This window comes from Poecilia reticulata, chromosome 7 (genome assembly GCF_904066995.2).
Source record: "Poecilia reticulata chromosome 7, P_reticulata-male-v2, whole genome shotgun sequence".
Classification (NCBI taxonomy): domain Eukaryota; kingdom Metazoa; phylum Chordata; class Actinopteri; order Cyprinodontiformes; family Poeciliidae; genus Poecilia; species Poecilia reticulata.
In genome coordinates, this window is record NC_088836.1 from 1,107,164 (window position 1) to 1,125,000 (window position 17,837).

The following is a 17,837-nucleotide window of genomic DNA, read 5'->3' on the forward strand; positions in this document are numbered from 1 at the left end:
TTAGGGTGAGGAGAAATCGATGATCTTCCCATATTTACTTTTCTGAAGCTCATCCACATTTCTTGCAGAGATGGTTTTGGGGGAAAGTAGGAGTTCTCACTTCTTCCAATAAGGAATCGATCAGGTTATCCTGATCAGAACACCTTCTCTTGTAAAAAGAAAACTAAAAGCAGAAGACCTCATATCAGTGGCTTTCTGTTTTAACGACATGTTGACAAAAACAAGCCAATCAAGAATCATTTCTGTTTCTCACTTTCAAATTGTTTCAGCAGTGTGATAATCTAATATCATCCTTTTTTATGAGTCATCACTGGAAAGCAGTGAGTGCTTTAGCGTGAGTATCAGGATGATGTACATGTGTCAGTGTGGTGGACAGGGACAGGACTAGCAGGGGATAGCATGACAGATAAGCTTCCTGAAAAGCTGCTTGAGCTGAGCCATTTCTTCAGACTGTCTAATGCCAGTCTCTCTCTCTCTTTGTCTCTCTCTATTTCTATTTCTATTTCTCTCTCTCACTACCTTCATGTTCCTATCAGAACAAATGCGTCCGGTACTGGCCGGACCTCAATGGCACTAAAGAGTTTGGGAAAGTCCTGGTGAGGAATGTGGAAGAGCAGCCGGCGCAGGACTACATCCTGAGGAAGCTGGAGGTGACACGCCTGGACAGGGTAAGGACGGCTGACCTCTGACCTCGAGTCAGATTACCAAGCCAACAGTTTGAGCTTCAGCTTACACGACTCATCTGGTTGACTGGCAGATGGAGCGATAAGTGGAAAAAACACAACAAACTTACAACTTGTGTCAGGAATACACCATGTTCCAAATTATTATGCAATTGATATTTTCTCAGATTTCTTAAATGGTCAATGCAAATGATGGTCAGTATAATTTTCAAATTTTACTGATCAAAGCTCCCAATGAGAGCAGTATTTTTTTCAAAAATAAAAAACTCAAAATGCACTGTTCCAAATTATTATGCACAGCAGATTTTCTAAACATTTTATGGATTATAAAGAACTGCAAACGGTAATTCTTTCTGAATGTGCAGCATTAAGTGGTCACAGGTACTAAAATCCAAATCTATTTCAATCAAAAACATCTTAACAGACCGAGTTACATGTTAACATAGAACCCCTTCTTTGATATCACCTGCACAATTCTTGCATCCATTGAACTTGTGAGTTTGTGGATAGTTTCTGCTTGAATTTCTTTGCAGGATGTCAGAATACCTTCCCAGAACTGCTGTTTTGATATGAACTGCATCCCACTTCAAACTCCAAAGGTTCTCAATAGGGTTGAGGTCAGAGGAGGATGGTGACCGCACCATGAGTTTCTCCCCTTTTATGCCCATAACAACCAATGGCACAGTGGTATCCCTAGCAGCATGAGATGGTGCATTGTCATGAATGAATATGATTTTGCTACTGAAGGTACGGCTTTTCTTTTTGAACCATGAAAGAAAGGGATCAGTCAGAAAGTCCATATACTTTGCTGAGGTCATTTTCACAACCTCTGACGGGGCCGATCAGCTCTCTCCCCATGATTTCGGCCCACAAAATGACTCCCATCACCTCCTTGCTGACGTCACAGCCGTGTTGGGACGTGGTGGCCATCCAATCCACTACTGCGTCCATCTGAACCATCCAGGGTTGCACAGCAGTCATCAGTGAACAAGTCTGTTTGAAAATTAATCTTCATGTACGGCTGGGCCCACTGCGACCGTTTCTGCTTGTGAGCACTGGTTAGGGGTGGCCGAACAGTAGGTTAATGTACAGCAAGTCTCTGAAGGATCCTCCACCTTGAGGTTCCAGAGGCACCAGCAGCTTCAAATAGCTGTTTGCTGCTTTGTAAGGACATTTTAACAGCTCAGTGATTCTTGAGAAGTGGGACAAAATGGATTTAAATTTTCCCCAAAAATTTCTTAATTATTCCTCAAACTTATGTATTCAAATATGACAAATAATGTTTTGGAAATGTAAAGATGCTAAGGTGCAGACTCCCAGTTGCAAAATTTTTTTGAAAATTACATTTTTAATGGATGTGACCCAGACATTTGTCATCACCATCTGACAAAAATAAATATTAAATTATTTTTTAAATACCCTACTAGTGATATTTTTACTCAGTTTTAAAGACAAATGCTTCTTAAAAAACAAAAGAAATATTATTTAAAACAAAAAACCCTATAAAGTCCATTTGACGGTGCATGACGGAGTTGACACAGAACTGAAGGTGGTGACAAACTAGTGAGTAAAATGAAATACTTTATACATATGAAGTAATGTCATTCATGCAGAATACATTAAAATGAATTAATTGCACATTTAAGTGAGATTTGTCAACACTATCACTGAAAGAGTCACGCTGTCAGTTAAAAACTAGTGAAGTTGACGAAATGCCAAACTACCTCAATTTATATGATGTTATTCTGCAGGAGGCCATATTGTAGCTCATCAGTTCCATGAAATCTTTACAGTATACCAAAATTAAGCATTTTCACTGACAAATTTTATAATTTGTCAGTTATGGTGTTGACACATCACGGTTGTGACAAACAACTTAAGAATAAAACAGAAAAAAAAACTAAATAATAACATATGCTAACTAAAGCTAACTAGCCCTCTTAGCAAAAGAAGAGAAAGGAAGAGGTCATGGGGTCCTCAGAAGTTCTGGTGCCCCCCAATAATGCCTGATTTTTTTACATTCTTTTTATGTCTGACGGTGTTGACAAAAACTAGGGACACATTTCAACTGAGTTGGAAAATATATAAAAATGATTTTTAATTCAAGTTATTGATACATTTATAATTATTTCTATGACTACTTATACTTAACTGTCATAATATATAATTTTAGTATTTCTTTAATTGTTTTAAACTATTATAATGTATTGAGTTCTGCTCCTGGACAAGGGATTTTAAAGACACCAGCCACTTACTACAATGTTTAAAATAAAAAATATTCAGCAAACACCAGGAAAATACACATTGTTGTGCTCACATGATCCAGGTTAGTTTAGTAAGATATTTGAAAAAATTCTATTTTGTGCATATTTTTTTCAAATTTTGTGCTTTATCCATAGGACCTGTTTTGTCCCTATTCTCAAGAATCACTGAGCTGCTCTCTTAATCCGATGAATTTGTCTGACAGATACCTTTCTCATTATGACTTTATCTGCACAAACCCATCTTTGTTCTGAATCAGCCACAAATGTCTTCACAGTACGATAACGCTTCAGTTTTCGTTAAATATCTAATGTTTTCTTCATACCTTGTTATATGCACTACACTATCTGATGATTTTCGTCAGCAGAGAGATCCTTTCTCTTTCCCATATTACTTGAAACCTGTGGCCTTCTTAATAAAGCGGAACATCCTTAAGTAGATTTCCTTTAATTGAGTTCATCAGACAAACTAATCAACTCAGCTCTCTGAAATTAATTATAGTTATTCAAAGAGCCCTGACACACAATACCATCTATACATTTAATAGCACAACAAAAAATGTAATCTTTATTACATTTTTAAATGTAATAAATTAAATCTAATTTGCATAAATTGGAACATGGTGTAAATATGAATTTTTCTTTCCTAGCGGTTTATTTTTGTAAGCATTACCATATTAGTTAATAATAATAACTTTAATACTGATAACACCTAAAACATAACATTTCACGCATTTAAGCTCCAAGTCAAGTGGAAATTTAGCTTTGAAATATTTTTATTTCAATATAAATATTCAATGTTTGCTATATAATACAGATATAATTACAGCATTATGAGAGCTTATCAGCGCTGCTAGCAGGCTCATTTGAATTTTTACTTTTTAATTTTAAATATTACAAAGAACATGTGGACAAACGTGGGTGTAACAGTACAGTAAAATAAAAAAATTTACCAAAATAAAAAAATAAAACTAGCCAAGTAACTAAAATGGACAGATAAATTTACCCAGTTTAATTTTTTTATTGGTTTCTGTATAAATATTCACTTTTTCCAACATTTGGTTCATTTTTCCAGCTCAGTTCTCAAGGTAACCGTATGAGTTTCTCCTTATTTTACATTTATTTTATAATTCCTCACCTGTGGTCAGTTTGTAGTCATTTCCAAATTATAGTTTTCCTATTACTTGCTAAAACTATCTTAAGGAGGCATTTCACCTAAATATAAGTCAGTAAAATAAAGATCTGGCCCATTAGAGTGACCTCAGAGATGTCCAACAGGCTCAGGTTTTTTGTGCAGAGCCAGAGTGTGATAAAGGAGCAGCTCATTTTGAATGCTAACTAAACACAGATGGATTTATCAGAGCAGTGCTGTAATTAGTTCCTGTTGTTGTTTTCAGAGCGGCTTACTGTTGGTCATGTGACCAACAGAGGTGAACGGCACAGTCCAGTAACACAGCAGAGCAGCACTCTCTGTCGCCTAACACACATTCATGTCAGGAACAGAGGAAATAACTACTAATTATTTAAATAATTCATTCTGAAAAGTGAAAATAATGTATTTAAATACAATATTTCTGTATTACTCTGGTTTTACTGCACTGGACTAAACAAACTGTGGGTTTTTAAATACATATTTTTTTAAAGTGATTAATATTTTTATTTGTTTGTGTTAGACTATGCCATGAAAGTGACAGTGAAGTTGTTCTGGCTTTCAATTCGTTTAACAGTGGAGGTTGTTCTGACCCGTTTAAAGCTGCTGAAGTTTTCTGGTTCCAGTAAATCATCCTCACTTCCTGTCATGCTGTGTTTGTGTAGAAGGAGCCTCTGCGGTACATCTGGCACTACCAGTACCTGAGCTGGCCGGACCACGGCGTCCCCAACGAGCCCGGTGGCGTCCTCTGGTTCTTGGAGGAAGTCAACTGCACACAGAGCACTATTAAGGATACTGGACCCATCATTGTCCACTGCAGGTATAACCAGCACAGCTAATTGGGAAGAGCTCATGTAAGCTAGTATTTAGAGCTGAAAAGTAAAACCCGGCCCACAGACTTTGTGTCCGACTCAACTGATTAGCTTTAATTAGAGCACAAAGTAAACCCGATATATTACTTTATGTACAATTTTACTGCTCTTGTTTTCACCCAGCAGTTACGTAAGCAGTGTAACTTCTCCTGTCTTTAGTTTTAGCTTCATACATCTTTCAGCTCCATTTTGTTGCTTGTTGTAGCTGCAGGGTGAGAAATGTCAAATCATCTGGGATGTGTGATTGATAGGATCTCATCATTACAGTGGGCTCTGATTAACTTCTTCTCTACTTACTTTCTTTAATTCTTCAACAGGTTAAACTATCTACCCCTCCATTTACAATAAATAGTGTAAATGGAGGAGTAGAAAGTTTATATCGTTCGTTATCATTTGGTTTTCTCTGTGCTGAATGTATTGCAGGCGCCACAGATGCCTGAACTCCACCCAAATACCGGGCTGGGTTGGGCTCAGGTCAAATATCTAAACAATAATTTCAGTACAACTATAATATGAAGTATGGAGTATCTGACAAGTTGTTCCTGTTGGTGAATTCACTAAATTCTGCTAATCTTCATGAACGAGGCTTTAAACAACATTTGAAGTGCATCTATTTTGATACATAAAGTCAGATCTAGATGGCATAAAGTCAGTCCTTGGCTCTAAAACTGTGAACTTCCTGCTGGTTCGCTGAATAAACACAGCCATCCAGGTGGTGCATCATAAAACATGCATGACTCCTTTTTACTATGTTTTATGAAGTCATTTTAAAGACTCTGAATATACGTGGACAGCTGTCTTTAGGTGAATCGCACTGATACTGTCAAAGCTGCAGTTTGTGTTAGCAGCTGGTTCTGCTGAATGTTTCCATGATCTGGCTCAAACAGACTCCCTGGATAAATGTGGAATCAGCCGATGTCCCCAGAGCAGCTTCAGCTCAGAGTTTCTCATCCTCCCTGAAACGTCCTGTCAAAAAAAAAAAAAAAAAGCTTCACAAGCTGCTTGCAGGAAGCTGTGAGCACATGCTTTTTCTTTTCAGAGGATCTACAGAAGAGAATAGGACAGACTGTACAGATAAAGACTCTCCAGAGTTCAGGAAGCCACTAAAAGTGTTGAAATCAGCAGCCATGTTTTTAAGTCATCTGGGGAAAGTGTGTACAGCAGTCTAGCGATTATTCTGTCGTTCTGACCAGACAGCCATGCAGGTCGAGCTGCTTTAATGGGACAGCGCCTCGCTTCTAAATGCAGGGGAAATTATTTACCCAAATCATTTTATGGAAATGTGGCGAGAACAGTCTCATTTCTGGGGAAACATCACAAACCCGCTGTCTGGATTTGGCCCACTGAGCTTGTTATGTGGCCCTCGGGATTCCTCAGGGACCCATCAATGGACCCTTCCAGCTAACTGATGTGTACATATTATTTTATCAAATAGCTTCTACCTGCATACTGCTAATTTACATGAACCAGTCCTTCCAGACTGTCTGAACAGAAAGTCGCACAGAATCAACAGATCCGTCCTGTCACAAGTGCCAATTTTTTTATCCAATTAATGGACCAATCATCAGAATCATTGATAGCTTATTGGTTGCCCTGTTTCAGACGTATTTATGAGAAAACATTATAGATGAATAGATTTCAATGCTACTGCCGGAATGAGAGCTAGAATTGTATTTTACTATTAATTTCAAATGCTTTGCCTGCCTCTGCAGCGCGGGCATCGGCAGAACCGGCACCATCATCGTCATCGACATCCTCATCGACATCATCAACCGCCAAGGTGGGAAGAAATCTGATGAGTCTGGAGTTTCCTCCTGGATGTTGGTTCATGTGTGTATTTCTGGTCCAGGGCTGGACTGTGACATCGATATCCCAAAGACCATCCAGATGGTCCGGCAGCAACGGTCCGGCATGGTCCAGACTGAGGCACAGTACAAGTTCATCTACATGGCAGTGCAGCAGTACATAGACACGGTCCAGAAGAGGCTGGAGGAGGAGCAGGTGCTCTGAAAGTCCACTTCTCCTCTCACAACATCCAGCACCTCATAAAGTCTCTGTGTGACATTATGTTCTTTTTCAGAGGAATAAAATGAAGGAGAGAGAATATTCAAACATCAAGTATCCACAGATGACCAACTCCAGGTCTAAGCACAACATGGCGTCCTCCAGGTCGTCTTCAGTGTGCGTGTCACAGGAACTGGAACATGATGGATTATTGAGCGTTAGCAGCATGCGCTAACAGTAAATATCTCTGCTGGTGTTTTCCAGAATGACAAATGATGATTCTTCGAGCGTGTACGAGAATATAAACTTCAGAACCCCCCAGGCATCGTTCAGTAGTAACACCAGGAGATAAAATGACCACTGTAGACCTGCTTCTCTCTTATCTGCCTCCTGGTAAGTGCTTTAGATTGAAGCAGGAAACTGTTTTATCTGTGAAAGTGCCCTACTGAGGAGCGAAGCTGCTGTTTCAGTGCAGCTCTAAAGTTTAAATCAGCTGGACTTTAGTGATTATAGTAAAGGGAGAAAGTAATGTCATTTGGGAAAAGTGAAAAATCCAAAACATAAAGTTCTGGATCATATGTCAAGAAAAACAATTGTCTCTTGAAATGAAAACTTTACAGATTTTCACAGATAGAGAACAGCAGCTTTGCTTTCAGTAAATAAATGATTTTTTTGTGTGAGCAAGATTTTTTTGTAGGATTGCCAAAGTTAGCTGAGTTTGTATTAAATAAACCCTAAAGCTAACCCTATTTTTTTTAAACGACCAGAAAATTTAAAGCTTGTTGGTCATTTGACAGGTTCTAATTAACACCCTTGACTGGTGCACATGGGCAGACATTATAGACTTTACGCAAAGATTGAATCGCGTAGCCTACTAAAATCGGTTAATAAAAAATTCTTTCTGATTATCATCTCATAGACTAAATGGGTTTTTCTGACCGGGAGCTGACAGCGTGTTGAAGAGTTATGGACCGTCACCGGACGCTTTGGAGCGTCTGGTTAGGAAGCGCATTCAAAACCTTTGGTTAAGATGGCGCGTTAAATTCAAGTCTCCATTACAGACCAGAGAAAACTAAAGAGAATGCAATGTTGTGTTGATCCATTTGAGGAGCCGACTGTTTATCTTGAGGAAATAAATGACGATGCAGAGTTAATTAGACTGTAACATGCGCAGTCCGCTGCGGCGTGGCTAGAATTAAAAACCGCTGGAAGTAACTCATCCAGGGGTTTTAACAAATGGAGCTTTCTTGGTGCCTGTTACCCAGGAGAGCGGCGTTCTGGAGGAGCGCTGCAGACGTAACATCTGTCAGTTTCGGAGAAGCGAAACCACGCAAAAAAAGAAAAGAAAAGAAAAATCCTGGTAAAAGCGCACACCTGACCGCGCAGGGTAAAACACTCTCAGAGTTCAGTTGATCTGTTTGGATCAGATGGGGACCAGGAGGAAGTGCGTTCAGACCCCAGCGGGTGAAGTGATGGTAATTTAAGTGAAGTTGCTTAATTTAATTTATTATAAGTTATTGGAGCCACAGTCAGTGGTTTTTGTCACTATAGAGAAAAATGTAGATACATTTAGCTGCTTAATTTGTGATGGGATCTGGATTCACAGTGAATATTAACTAAACCGCATAAAATGCGGCTAAATAGCCGATGATTGTGATTGTAATTTCACGGATAAAAATACCCAGGTGAAAAAAAGTATACTTTAGTATACTTTTTTTTTTGTACTATTTTGGAACAACTAATTTTGTGCTTAGTATACTTTAGTAGTATTTAAATAGTATTAAATTACAACTAATAGCATATTTTAGTTTACTATATGTACTTTTTTGGAACAACTTCAAGTGTACTTAAAGTATACTTTATATTTAAATTACACTTAATTTTTATTTTTGATTTCCTGCTATTGATAATAAACTACAATTTTAGTTACTCGTGAAAGTCTACTCCTACGTACCTATTTTGTACATTACATGCATAACTACACTACAGCACTTACATTGTTTTAGGCTACAATTACATGGAAAGATTAATTACACAAGATGTTCAAGGTAATTCAAATATTTTGTTTAATTACCGACATTTTAAAATTGTCCAGTTTTACTCACAACTTTATGAACTTTACATAAATTATCAGTTTACACATCAAAAGTGAACACAATGAACATAAAAATTTAAGTGTGACAATAAAACATGAAAGTGAGGATCAACGACAGAACATTCCCGTTCACTGCACCTTACAGGAACCTACAAAAAAGAACAGTAGAGCAATTAAACAGAGAAAGTGTTTATATTTAAAGAGAACAGAAAAATTGCAAATAAAAAAATAATACTTACAATTTTAAGACGTTGTGGACTCGCCATGTATGTGACATCATAAGAACTGATGATGATTGGGACCAGATGCCTGGGGTGGAAAAACATTTCTGGATGTTTTCTTTGCCTGTTTATGTTAGAAGTAGAAAGAAATAGTCAGCAATGTCATAGAGTCAGTTGATGTTGGTATTAACTATGAAGCTGTTTTAAGTGTGGACTTAAGGAGACAAACTACCTTAAAATCTTTCCATTCATGATCTGAACACACTGATCATTGCAGGGCTAGTGGTGCCCATCTCCAGCAGCCATCAGATGAGAGGCAGGGTTCACCCTGGACAGGTCACCAGTCCATCACAGGGCCCTGAAAGCCAACAATAAATAAAAAAAATGAAAGATAAATGTTAGATTAACAAGAAGAGAAAAATTCTTTCCAGTTACCTTTAAATCAAATCATGTTAATTAAGCACTTAGTGTTGGTAACACAGCAGTTTTTGTTGTTGAAAATGTAGCTAGCTCCTCATTGAAAAAACAAACTTACATCATGAAGACGATGTGGAGGTTCATCCTCAGAGCTGGTTGGTGATCTGGTGGAGTCAGAGCTTCTTCTGAGACAGAAAGTCTTTAGGTTTCCTAACACCTGATTTCTGTGGCTTCCTCTTTCATCTTCATTTGCTTAGACTGCAAACATATGTTGAAGATAAAAACATTGATGAACGAGTTAGAACAACAACCTCACAATATCAAAGTCTCTTTGTCTTATGGAGCTTAATTAAAACCAGGTTAGTTTATGAATTAAAGTATAAGTCGCAACAAACAACCTCCATGCAGTTACAACGTGAAGCTGAATGATTGCTATAGTAATAATCATACAAGTCACAATAAAATTGATAAAATAATTATTTAAGAAACCAACGTAGGTTATATATCTTTACTGCACTGTTTATAATTAAATGAAGATAATTGATAAGACCAGCTAACTTACCACCAGCTAGCAACCCCTATCAGCCTTCGTCCCTCCGGGCTCCTTTTGTGACACACATTTCATTTCCATCAATTGTTGTCCAGTTGTGTTGTCGTCTAACTCGGACTATGACGTCACCAGCTTGAATTTACCAAAATTACTAACTATTGTCAAGGCCCTCTCTGCTTTTAAGGCAATATTATGCGAGTAAAAATGGCGAATTTGAACAGCGTCTGTTATTTTCCCTGCGTTGAAGTTTTTTTGTCTCTTTGTGGCGTTTTTTAAATAAATGAAAGTGTGCAACACCGCCACCATCTGGTCTGGAGTATGAACTGGAGCTAATGCCGTTGATTATAAGGTTTTACGTCACACATCTGAAAACTGATTGGGTACTTTCTTAAAAATTACGTCATGATTACCCTTTTTTTAATTGTATGCAATTTTAATAAATAGTAAAAGGCACTTAAAATTCATACATATTCATTCATAATTTTGTTCACTTAAAGTATACTTTTATTTAATATATTAAAAGTGTATTTTGGTACAATTATGTTTGTGTGTTTAGAGTTCTAATTTTGAAATTGTATTTTTAGTATACGTCAGATATAATTATAGGTAGTACACTTAATAATTAGTATACTTAAAGTGTACTTTCACAAATTTAAGTATGTTTAAAGTATACTAGAGTATACTTTTTTTTCACCTGGGTAGTACATGACCGATTTTTTTTATGTTGTTGGTCAAGATGACGGAAAACAAAAAAGTCTAGCGCAACCTCTGATCAGAGCAGTAATTAAGCCACAACTTAATCACATACATTTTACTATTTAAAAACACCTCTGTCTGTAAATTTGTTCTACACAGAACTCCTCAGGTAGCAGACTGAGCTTCTGCTGGCTCAAATTATGTAAGAAAAAACAACCAAAAAACATCTCCCCTTAAGTACCTTTTACTAATTATTAATCAGTTAATCAAAAAGAAGTTAACAGATCACTGTGCTGTTAAGTAAGTCAGAAAGGGCTCAGCCTTTCACATGTTTAAAATATGTTTTCTGCAGATACATCCAGTTCTAGCATACACTAACATAATTCTATTACGCAATGAAATGTTTTATTGTCTTATTTAAAAAGGGAATTGAATCACTCACTTGCATCATTTAATATATTTCTAAATGTATAAACAGGCTAAAGTGGTTAAAATCTGTAGAATGTGGACAATCAATCGACAGAATAACTGATTAATCACTAGAACAATCAGTTAGCAATGGTGAGTTGCTTGGTGGCGGTTAGCCTCTGTCCTCTCACCAGTTGCTTGGTGGCGGTTAGCCTCCGTCCTCTCACCAGTTGCTTGGTGGCGGTTAGCCTCCGTCCTCTCACCAGTTGCTTGGTGGCGGTTAGCCTCCGTCCTCTCACCAGTTGCTTGGTGGCGGTTAGCCTCCGTCCTCTCACCAGTTGCTTGGTGGCGGTTAGCCTCCGTCCTCTCACCAGTTGCTTGGTGGCGGTTAGCCTCCGTCCTCTCACCAGTTGCTTGGTGGCGGTTAGCCTCCGTCCTCTCACCAGTTGCTCTCATCTCTTTGCAGCTTCAGCAGCGGTGTTGCTGGCCAGAGTCTGTAAAAATCCCTTTTCGGGCTGACAGGAAGTGATGCGTTAACAGACCCCGGCCTCGGCCTGAAGGCGGCAAGCCGACTCCTCTCCTGCTGCCATGCTGCTGACCTCTGACCCTGTGACCAGAGGACCCTAAACTCTGTCCCGTCAGAACCAGCTCCAGTGCCTTGTGACAGGACGTGTCTGTAGCCCCTCCTCCACCTGTTTCTCCTCGTTTTTTTCTTCCTCATCCCTTCCAAGTCGAAGCTAACCCGCTAAGCTGTGTTTGCTGGATGCGACATCAGGCGGCGGGTCTGACCCGACGCGGCTCTGTGGGATCTGAGCCAAGGTCAGAGCCCAGCTGTTCTTCCAGCCATTTGAACTTTAAACCTTGCACTGTTTTCGTGAGGCGAGCTGCGGGGTTTACTAACGTGGCCGCTGAGTGACGGAAGGGTCCCAAGGCTCAGGAAGGGCACCAAGCCCCACCCTTCTTATCGATGTAGACTGTGGTGTGTATGTGAAGTATGTGGGAGGAGGACGATGTGCTGCGATCCGCTGCTGGAAGCACTGGTTCTGTTCCTGAGCACAGAGAGACGACTTCAGGAACATCTCTGTCTCGTCTTCATGTCGGAGCAGGTATTCCTGCAAATTATCGCCGTGTTTGCTCTTCCCTTCATTGCGTTACTGTTTAATTGTGTGTGACAATGATTTAAAGGTCATGTATAAACTTTACTTTAGGGTCTTTCTAAAAGCAGAGCTTCAGTTCACATGTTTCCTGACATAAATGGTGAATGGTGAATGGACATTATAAGCCACACCGTCCTCTGATGGCTCAGCGTCTGTCAGGATGGGATTGACAAAAGGAGACGAGGAAACGGGCCGATCGCAGTGGCCCAGATGGTCATCTGCCTGAGATTAAAGAATAGATTTGTCTCTGAAAAGTAATTTAGAAGACGACTGTAATCCAGGTCTGATGCCAGCCGGGCGAGTAAAGCGATGTCATTTACTGGGATAAGTAGAGTGGTGCCGTAGAGCAACGAGCCCTCTGCTCTTTCCCGCAGATTGTTGGATATTTTTATCCTCCTGAATCCAAAATAACCCGGTCTGGTTCAAGGTGAGAGTAAAGTCCTCATTTTCTTCAAGCTCCACATTTTCTCATGTTTCAACCAAAAACATCACAGAGTTTTATTTGGACTTAGCAGCATGAAGGAAAATCATTCATGGTTTAAAAGTGTTTAAAAGAGGAAAAATCTGAAAAGTGTGGTGTGCACTTGTATGAACCCACTTTACCCTGACACCCCTAAATAAAATTCCGTTTCTCTCAGAAGTTGGATTCAGTCTGCTGGCGATGACTGCATCATTTCTCTCTGTGTTGCTCATTTGCATAAGCAAACGTTGAACATTATAACATTTTCAGCCTTAACTGGTTTAGCTCATCCGTTTCAAATCTTCAAGCAAATAAATTTCACACATTAACGACTTTCACAGACAAATGAGGTTTCATGAAAATGTAACTTACAGTTCCTGGATGAACCATTAGGTCTGAGAAAACGATGAGCTTTCAGTAAAAAAAAATCAGTGGATCATTACAAAATGTAACAAAGTCGTCAAAGTTTGTCATTTTTAGTGAATACCTACAGGTTTTTTGTCCAAAGCGTTAGTATTTGGGTTTGATGGCGTCTTTAGAGGCCTGGTGTTTGTTGTCGTTGCCCAGTAGCTTCAGTGGAACAACTTTTAAAAATTTCTCTTAATGTCTTTAGGTTTGATTTTGCAACTCTGCTCACTAGTTTCATGTTGTTGTGTTTTTATTATTATATCAAATTATTAATGTTCTTGATGACTACTGCAGGCCAGACATTTCAGAATCGTATTTGTGAAAAGAAAAATTAATAGAAATGTCCTTAAAGTTTGAAGGAGTATGAATTATTTGTTAGTTAAGTGTTGGGATGCACCAGTCTGCCCCAGGCCTCTTAGTGCCCCTCTCCCAGTTGCCCCAGCTCAGGGTTTGATCCCAGGGATTAAATCCTTCATGTCAGGATCGTCATGAAAATATCCAACGTTTGGAAAAGTTTTCACCCTTCTGACCTCAGATCCAAGGAGTTTAACACAAACTGAACTTCTGTCCAGCTGATTGGCTCAAACACAGAGACGTGTCAGAGCGTGATTCATGGTGGAAATAATAATACTTTCAGCACTGCACTGAAATGATTATGATGTAGAAAAGTTTGAATTTAACTCCAGCAGCCATTTTGTTTCCCTCGTCTTAAAGTTTGAAGGTTTTTCATAATCTAACTACTGAAATGCTGTTTAATGAATGATTTGTGGTTAATAGCTCTGGTACAGTGATTGGAAGCTTCCTCTGCTCTGCACTGCCTGTTTCAAATTCTGCACTGATCCATGTTCATTATAATGTCAACATCAAGATGTTTCAATGTGTTTCTCTTCCTGTGCAACCAGGAGAGGGAATCTGTTTCCTGTTTTGTTTGCTGTGAGGACCTTTGCTCTGTTTCTCTGCGTTGGTGACCTCACATTGTGTCTGATTTGGTGAAACTTTAGTACTTGAAAGTGTGAACTGGTTTTTCTCAGGCTGTGTGGAAATCCATCAGACGTGTTTTTGTTTGTGCACTATGCTGATGATGTGTTTTCCTTCAGACTTGTTTTCTTTGAGTCATCCTTGGATTTCTGTGTCGTATGGAGTTTTTATTTTTCTCACCATGTTTTGATGAGTGAATTCAGTCAGAATCGGTGGAGGACTGCAGTCGTGACGCCGAGTTTTACTTCAGCTGGTCCTCTGACATTTTACTTGAACTTGATGTGATTTTTGTTGGATTCCCTGACGTTGTCCTCCATGTTTCCTGTTCATCTTGCACTGGCTCCGCCCACACGCCTTTTTGGGAGTTTTGGCTTCAACTGCTGACGTGAGGAGCTGCCGGAAACTGCCTCTTTATGGTTTAATATCATATACAATAAAACACTTTATGATGCCACAGTATGCCAAGTCATGTGCATTTGTTTCTTGTGTTTGCTGTACATGTCTGCTGTTTTATTAATATGGTTTAAATATTCCACAGATTCAAAGTGTCCATGTGGGTTAGAAATGTGACACTAAAACAAGTACAGAGAAATGAATCTTCAGGAGAATCTTCTGAAGATTTGAGGAGAAAATAAGAGTAAGCATATTCATCTGTAATTTGAACTTGCTGTTTCAAAGTGTTGCCACGTTTGCATTTCTCCAAGTTTAATGTTTAACTGTTTCCCAGCAGTCCAAATGGGTTTTAAGGAAGTTCTGCATTTCTAAATAAAACCTCTGAGTCTTATCAACTATGTTTAATATCTGTGCAAACTGGAAAATCCCAGAATTCAGGTTTTCCTCCTCCAGCTTCCTGGCAAAGATTTACTCTGAGGTCAAAGGTTGATGGAAGAGGAAGTCTGATCATTTTTTCATAGTTATAAAGTCAGGTGATTTATTTACTTTTTTATTTTTTATTTATTTTTATTTTTACAAAATATCACTTTAAACATATTTTTTCCATTTTGAAACAGTGGACACAGACAAGCTTAATACTTCACTTTTAATTGTAGTTCTGTAAACAAAGATGTATCAAAAGTCACAATCAGTCACATTATACACATTTGTCATTGGCGCATGTGGATCCCGTCCAACAAAGTTCACATTTCCACACCGGCTCAGTAAATGTGCTGAGCTGTTTGGCCTGGACTTCAGGATTCTACGTCAGTCGGCACCAAACGTTCTGCTCCAAACAGAACCGGTCAGATGTTCTTATCTCAGAATACAAGCTCGGGTCAAAGTGCAAATGTGTCAAAGTTTTTTCTACTCCTTGACTTCTGCTTGTGGCGAAGTAGCCATTTTAAAACAGAAACGTTGACAGAAATGGAGCTGTAAAGTCTGAGTGAATCATTGAAAAGCCCTTCATTCATCACTGCAGGGTAACCAGGTCCGGTTCCAGCTACAGCATCAGAGGCAGCAGACACGCTGCTAGCCCATCACACGAAATACCCAGAATGCAACTCTTCAATTGAAAATGTCTCGTGGTGAAGTCCTGTAAGTTGAGCTGCTCATCCTTTCAGGCTGAACCTGCTGATCGACTGGTCAATGGTGGTGGTGGTTACCGTGGTGCTGATGTGGGGTCCGTTTCTCATGCAGCGCATGTTTCCGGTGGTGAACACACACTGCAGAGGCCACAGCACCACTATGACCAGCAGCACCATGAGCACCACGAACAGCACCATCCTCTTCCAGTCTGCCAGTCGGCCCATCAGACCCAAGCTCCGGCGCCTGGTCTGGACCGGAGCATCCACTGACTTACTGGCCCCGATGTCGATGCAGATGCAGAAGGCCGTGGGGCTGTCAGGCGCTCCGGAGAGGGCGTCCTGTCTGGAGGTCTTGTAGCACAGCTTCTCCCCCTCCAGCCACACAGGCTCCTCCTGCTGCTGGTGGCTGGGCAGTTTGCAGAGGACCTCCCGGCTGGTGGCCAGGGCGGGGGGCCCGTCCTCCGGCAGCATAGTTGGATGGCGGCAGAACGGGCAAGAGAGGCGTGTGCTGCCAGCACCCTCGTCTTGATCGGTCAGGGAGATGGCCATGAGGCGGGACAGGCACTCCAGGCAAAAGGTGTGTGTGCACTCCAGCAGCTTGGGTGTTTTGAAGACGTTGTCATAGCTGTTGTAGCAGATGGAGCACTCCGGCTGGCTAGCCACCGATATCTTCTTCTGAAGCTCATCTGGAACTTCCTGCCCAGGAATCTGCATGTGCCAGATCTGTGGAGTGTTTTCTCCCATCTTACAAGATGTAAGGATTCCTCTCTTTGTCAAAGTCGCCTCTTTGACACTTTGGTCTTTATCACTCTGTGAATTCTGGGTTATCTACAGAGAATGAATAAAGAGGAGAGATTTGTTATAATGTAAAATCTGTGTTTCATCCAACTCTTACAATAATCCTAACAAGTCAACCAAAGCAGATTTTATGCAAGTTACAGCTGTTGGAACCGTGAGCTATTTTTACCTTCCCTCGCACACAGATACTACGAAACTGATTGGATTTTGCTCTTCAAGTTCAGCAATTCAGTCAGGATGAGGCGAATCGGGTCAAACATGATGAATAATGTCAATTTACTCAGTCATCAGGCAAAAACAAACAGTAAAAACAGCAAATAGGAGAACATGTCAGTCAACATTTGCTATGAGGGCATCTGCTCAGGTACAGCATAGGTTTTAACTAGGACACAGGGTCAATCATGGAAGAGTTTCAGCCATAAAAACATTTTAACCTGGAATAGAAAAGATAAAAAAGACTTTTGATTCAACCTTAAATCAAAGAACTTATAAATATGTTGTGTGACTAAACTTCTTTCAGAGCTAACTGTTGTGTTGAGGGTAAAATGTTAAACTGTTAAACATGAGGACAAAACAAACTAAACAGAAAACAACTCAGTTGGATGTAAAAAATGCTGATTATTCTGTCAAATATTAAAAATGCTAATCCTCAATGTTCTAAACTGTGCAAAGAGTTCAGCTGTCAACTTGGTCAGGTCTAGAAATGTTTTTCATTCTGTGTTGCTTTCATTCAATATATTCAACATATTCAGATTTCCATTCAACGTGTTCAAGATCCAGTCCAAATATTTAATATAATACTGCTACTAATAATAATAATAATAATTAATAATGTATTTTATTTGACAGCACCTTTCAAAACACCCAAGGACACTTTACAAAATTAAAAACACAAATTAAACAGTAAAGAATGGCTAAAAGACACAAAACCACAAAATAACTAGACAAAATAACTCATCTGACTTGAACAGATGAGTTTTGAGTTGTGCTTTGAAGGTGAGAAGAGAGTCAGTGTTACGGATGTCAGGGGGAAGAGCGTTCCAGTAAGAGAAGGCTCTTCTCTCCATGGTTCTGAGACATGGTTGATCAGACAAGAGGCACTGAGGTGGATGGAAGAAGAAGAATGAAGGGAACATGAACGGGTGGTGATGTGCAGAAG

The 17,837-nt window shown here is 39.6% G+C and overlaps 2 protein-coding genes and 1 long non-coding RNA gene across 5 annotated transcripts in view; 1 reads left to right on the forward strand and 2 right to left on the reverse strand.

Moving 5' to 3' along the window:
* Positions 1-17,837, forward strand: part of ptpn11b (protein tyrosine phosphatase non-receptor type 11b) — a 93,056-nt gene that overhangs the window by 45,940 nt on the left and 29,279 nt on the right. The window contains exons 10-16 of one of the 3 annotated variants that reach the window (XM_081608551.1): positions 537-668; positions 4,760-4,914; positions 6,679-6,746; positions 6,816-6,967; positions 7,047-7,147; positions 7,235-7,363; positions 15,775-15,900. In XM_081608551.1, coding sequence (XP_081464677.1) covers positions 537-668; positions 4,760-4,914; positions 6,679-6,746; positions 6,816-6,967; positions 7,047-7,147; positions 7,235-7,322 — 696 coding nt within the window. In that variant the 3' untranslated portion in view covers positions 7,323-7,363; positions 15,775-15,900. Of the gene's footprint in view, positions 1-536; positions 669-4,759; positions 4,915-6,678; positions 6,747-6,815; positions 6,968-7,046; positions 7,148-7,234; positions 7,364-11,823; positions 14,820-15,774; positions 15,901-17,837 lie in introns of those variants that run through there. The other 2 variants (XM_008413160.3, XM_008413161.3) reach the window with 2 other exon arrangements.
* On the reverse strand, positions 9,013-9,413 carry LOC145552142 (uncharacterized). Its single transcript, XR_014088086.1, has 2 exons — positions 9,305-9,413; positions 9,013-9,214 (listed from the first exon to the last, which is right to left on the reverse strand). It is a non-coding gene; the product is annotated as an uncharacterized LOC145552142 (long non-coding RNA).
* rnf223 (ring finger protein 223) lies at positions 15,386-16,624 on the reverse strand. Its single transcript, XM_008413157.3, has one exon. It carries the CDS (start codon positions 16,622-16,624, stop codon positions 15,905-15,907), a length of 720 nt encoding a protein of 239 aa, XP_008411379.1. The 3' UTR covers positions 15,386-15,904.

Bases quoted from the DNA above. Each gene is read 5' to 3' on its own strand.
- rnf223 (XM_008413157.3), bottom strand. From the start codon at position 16,624: ATGGGAGAAAACACTCCACAGATCTGGCACATGCAGATTCCTGGGCAG.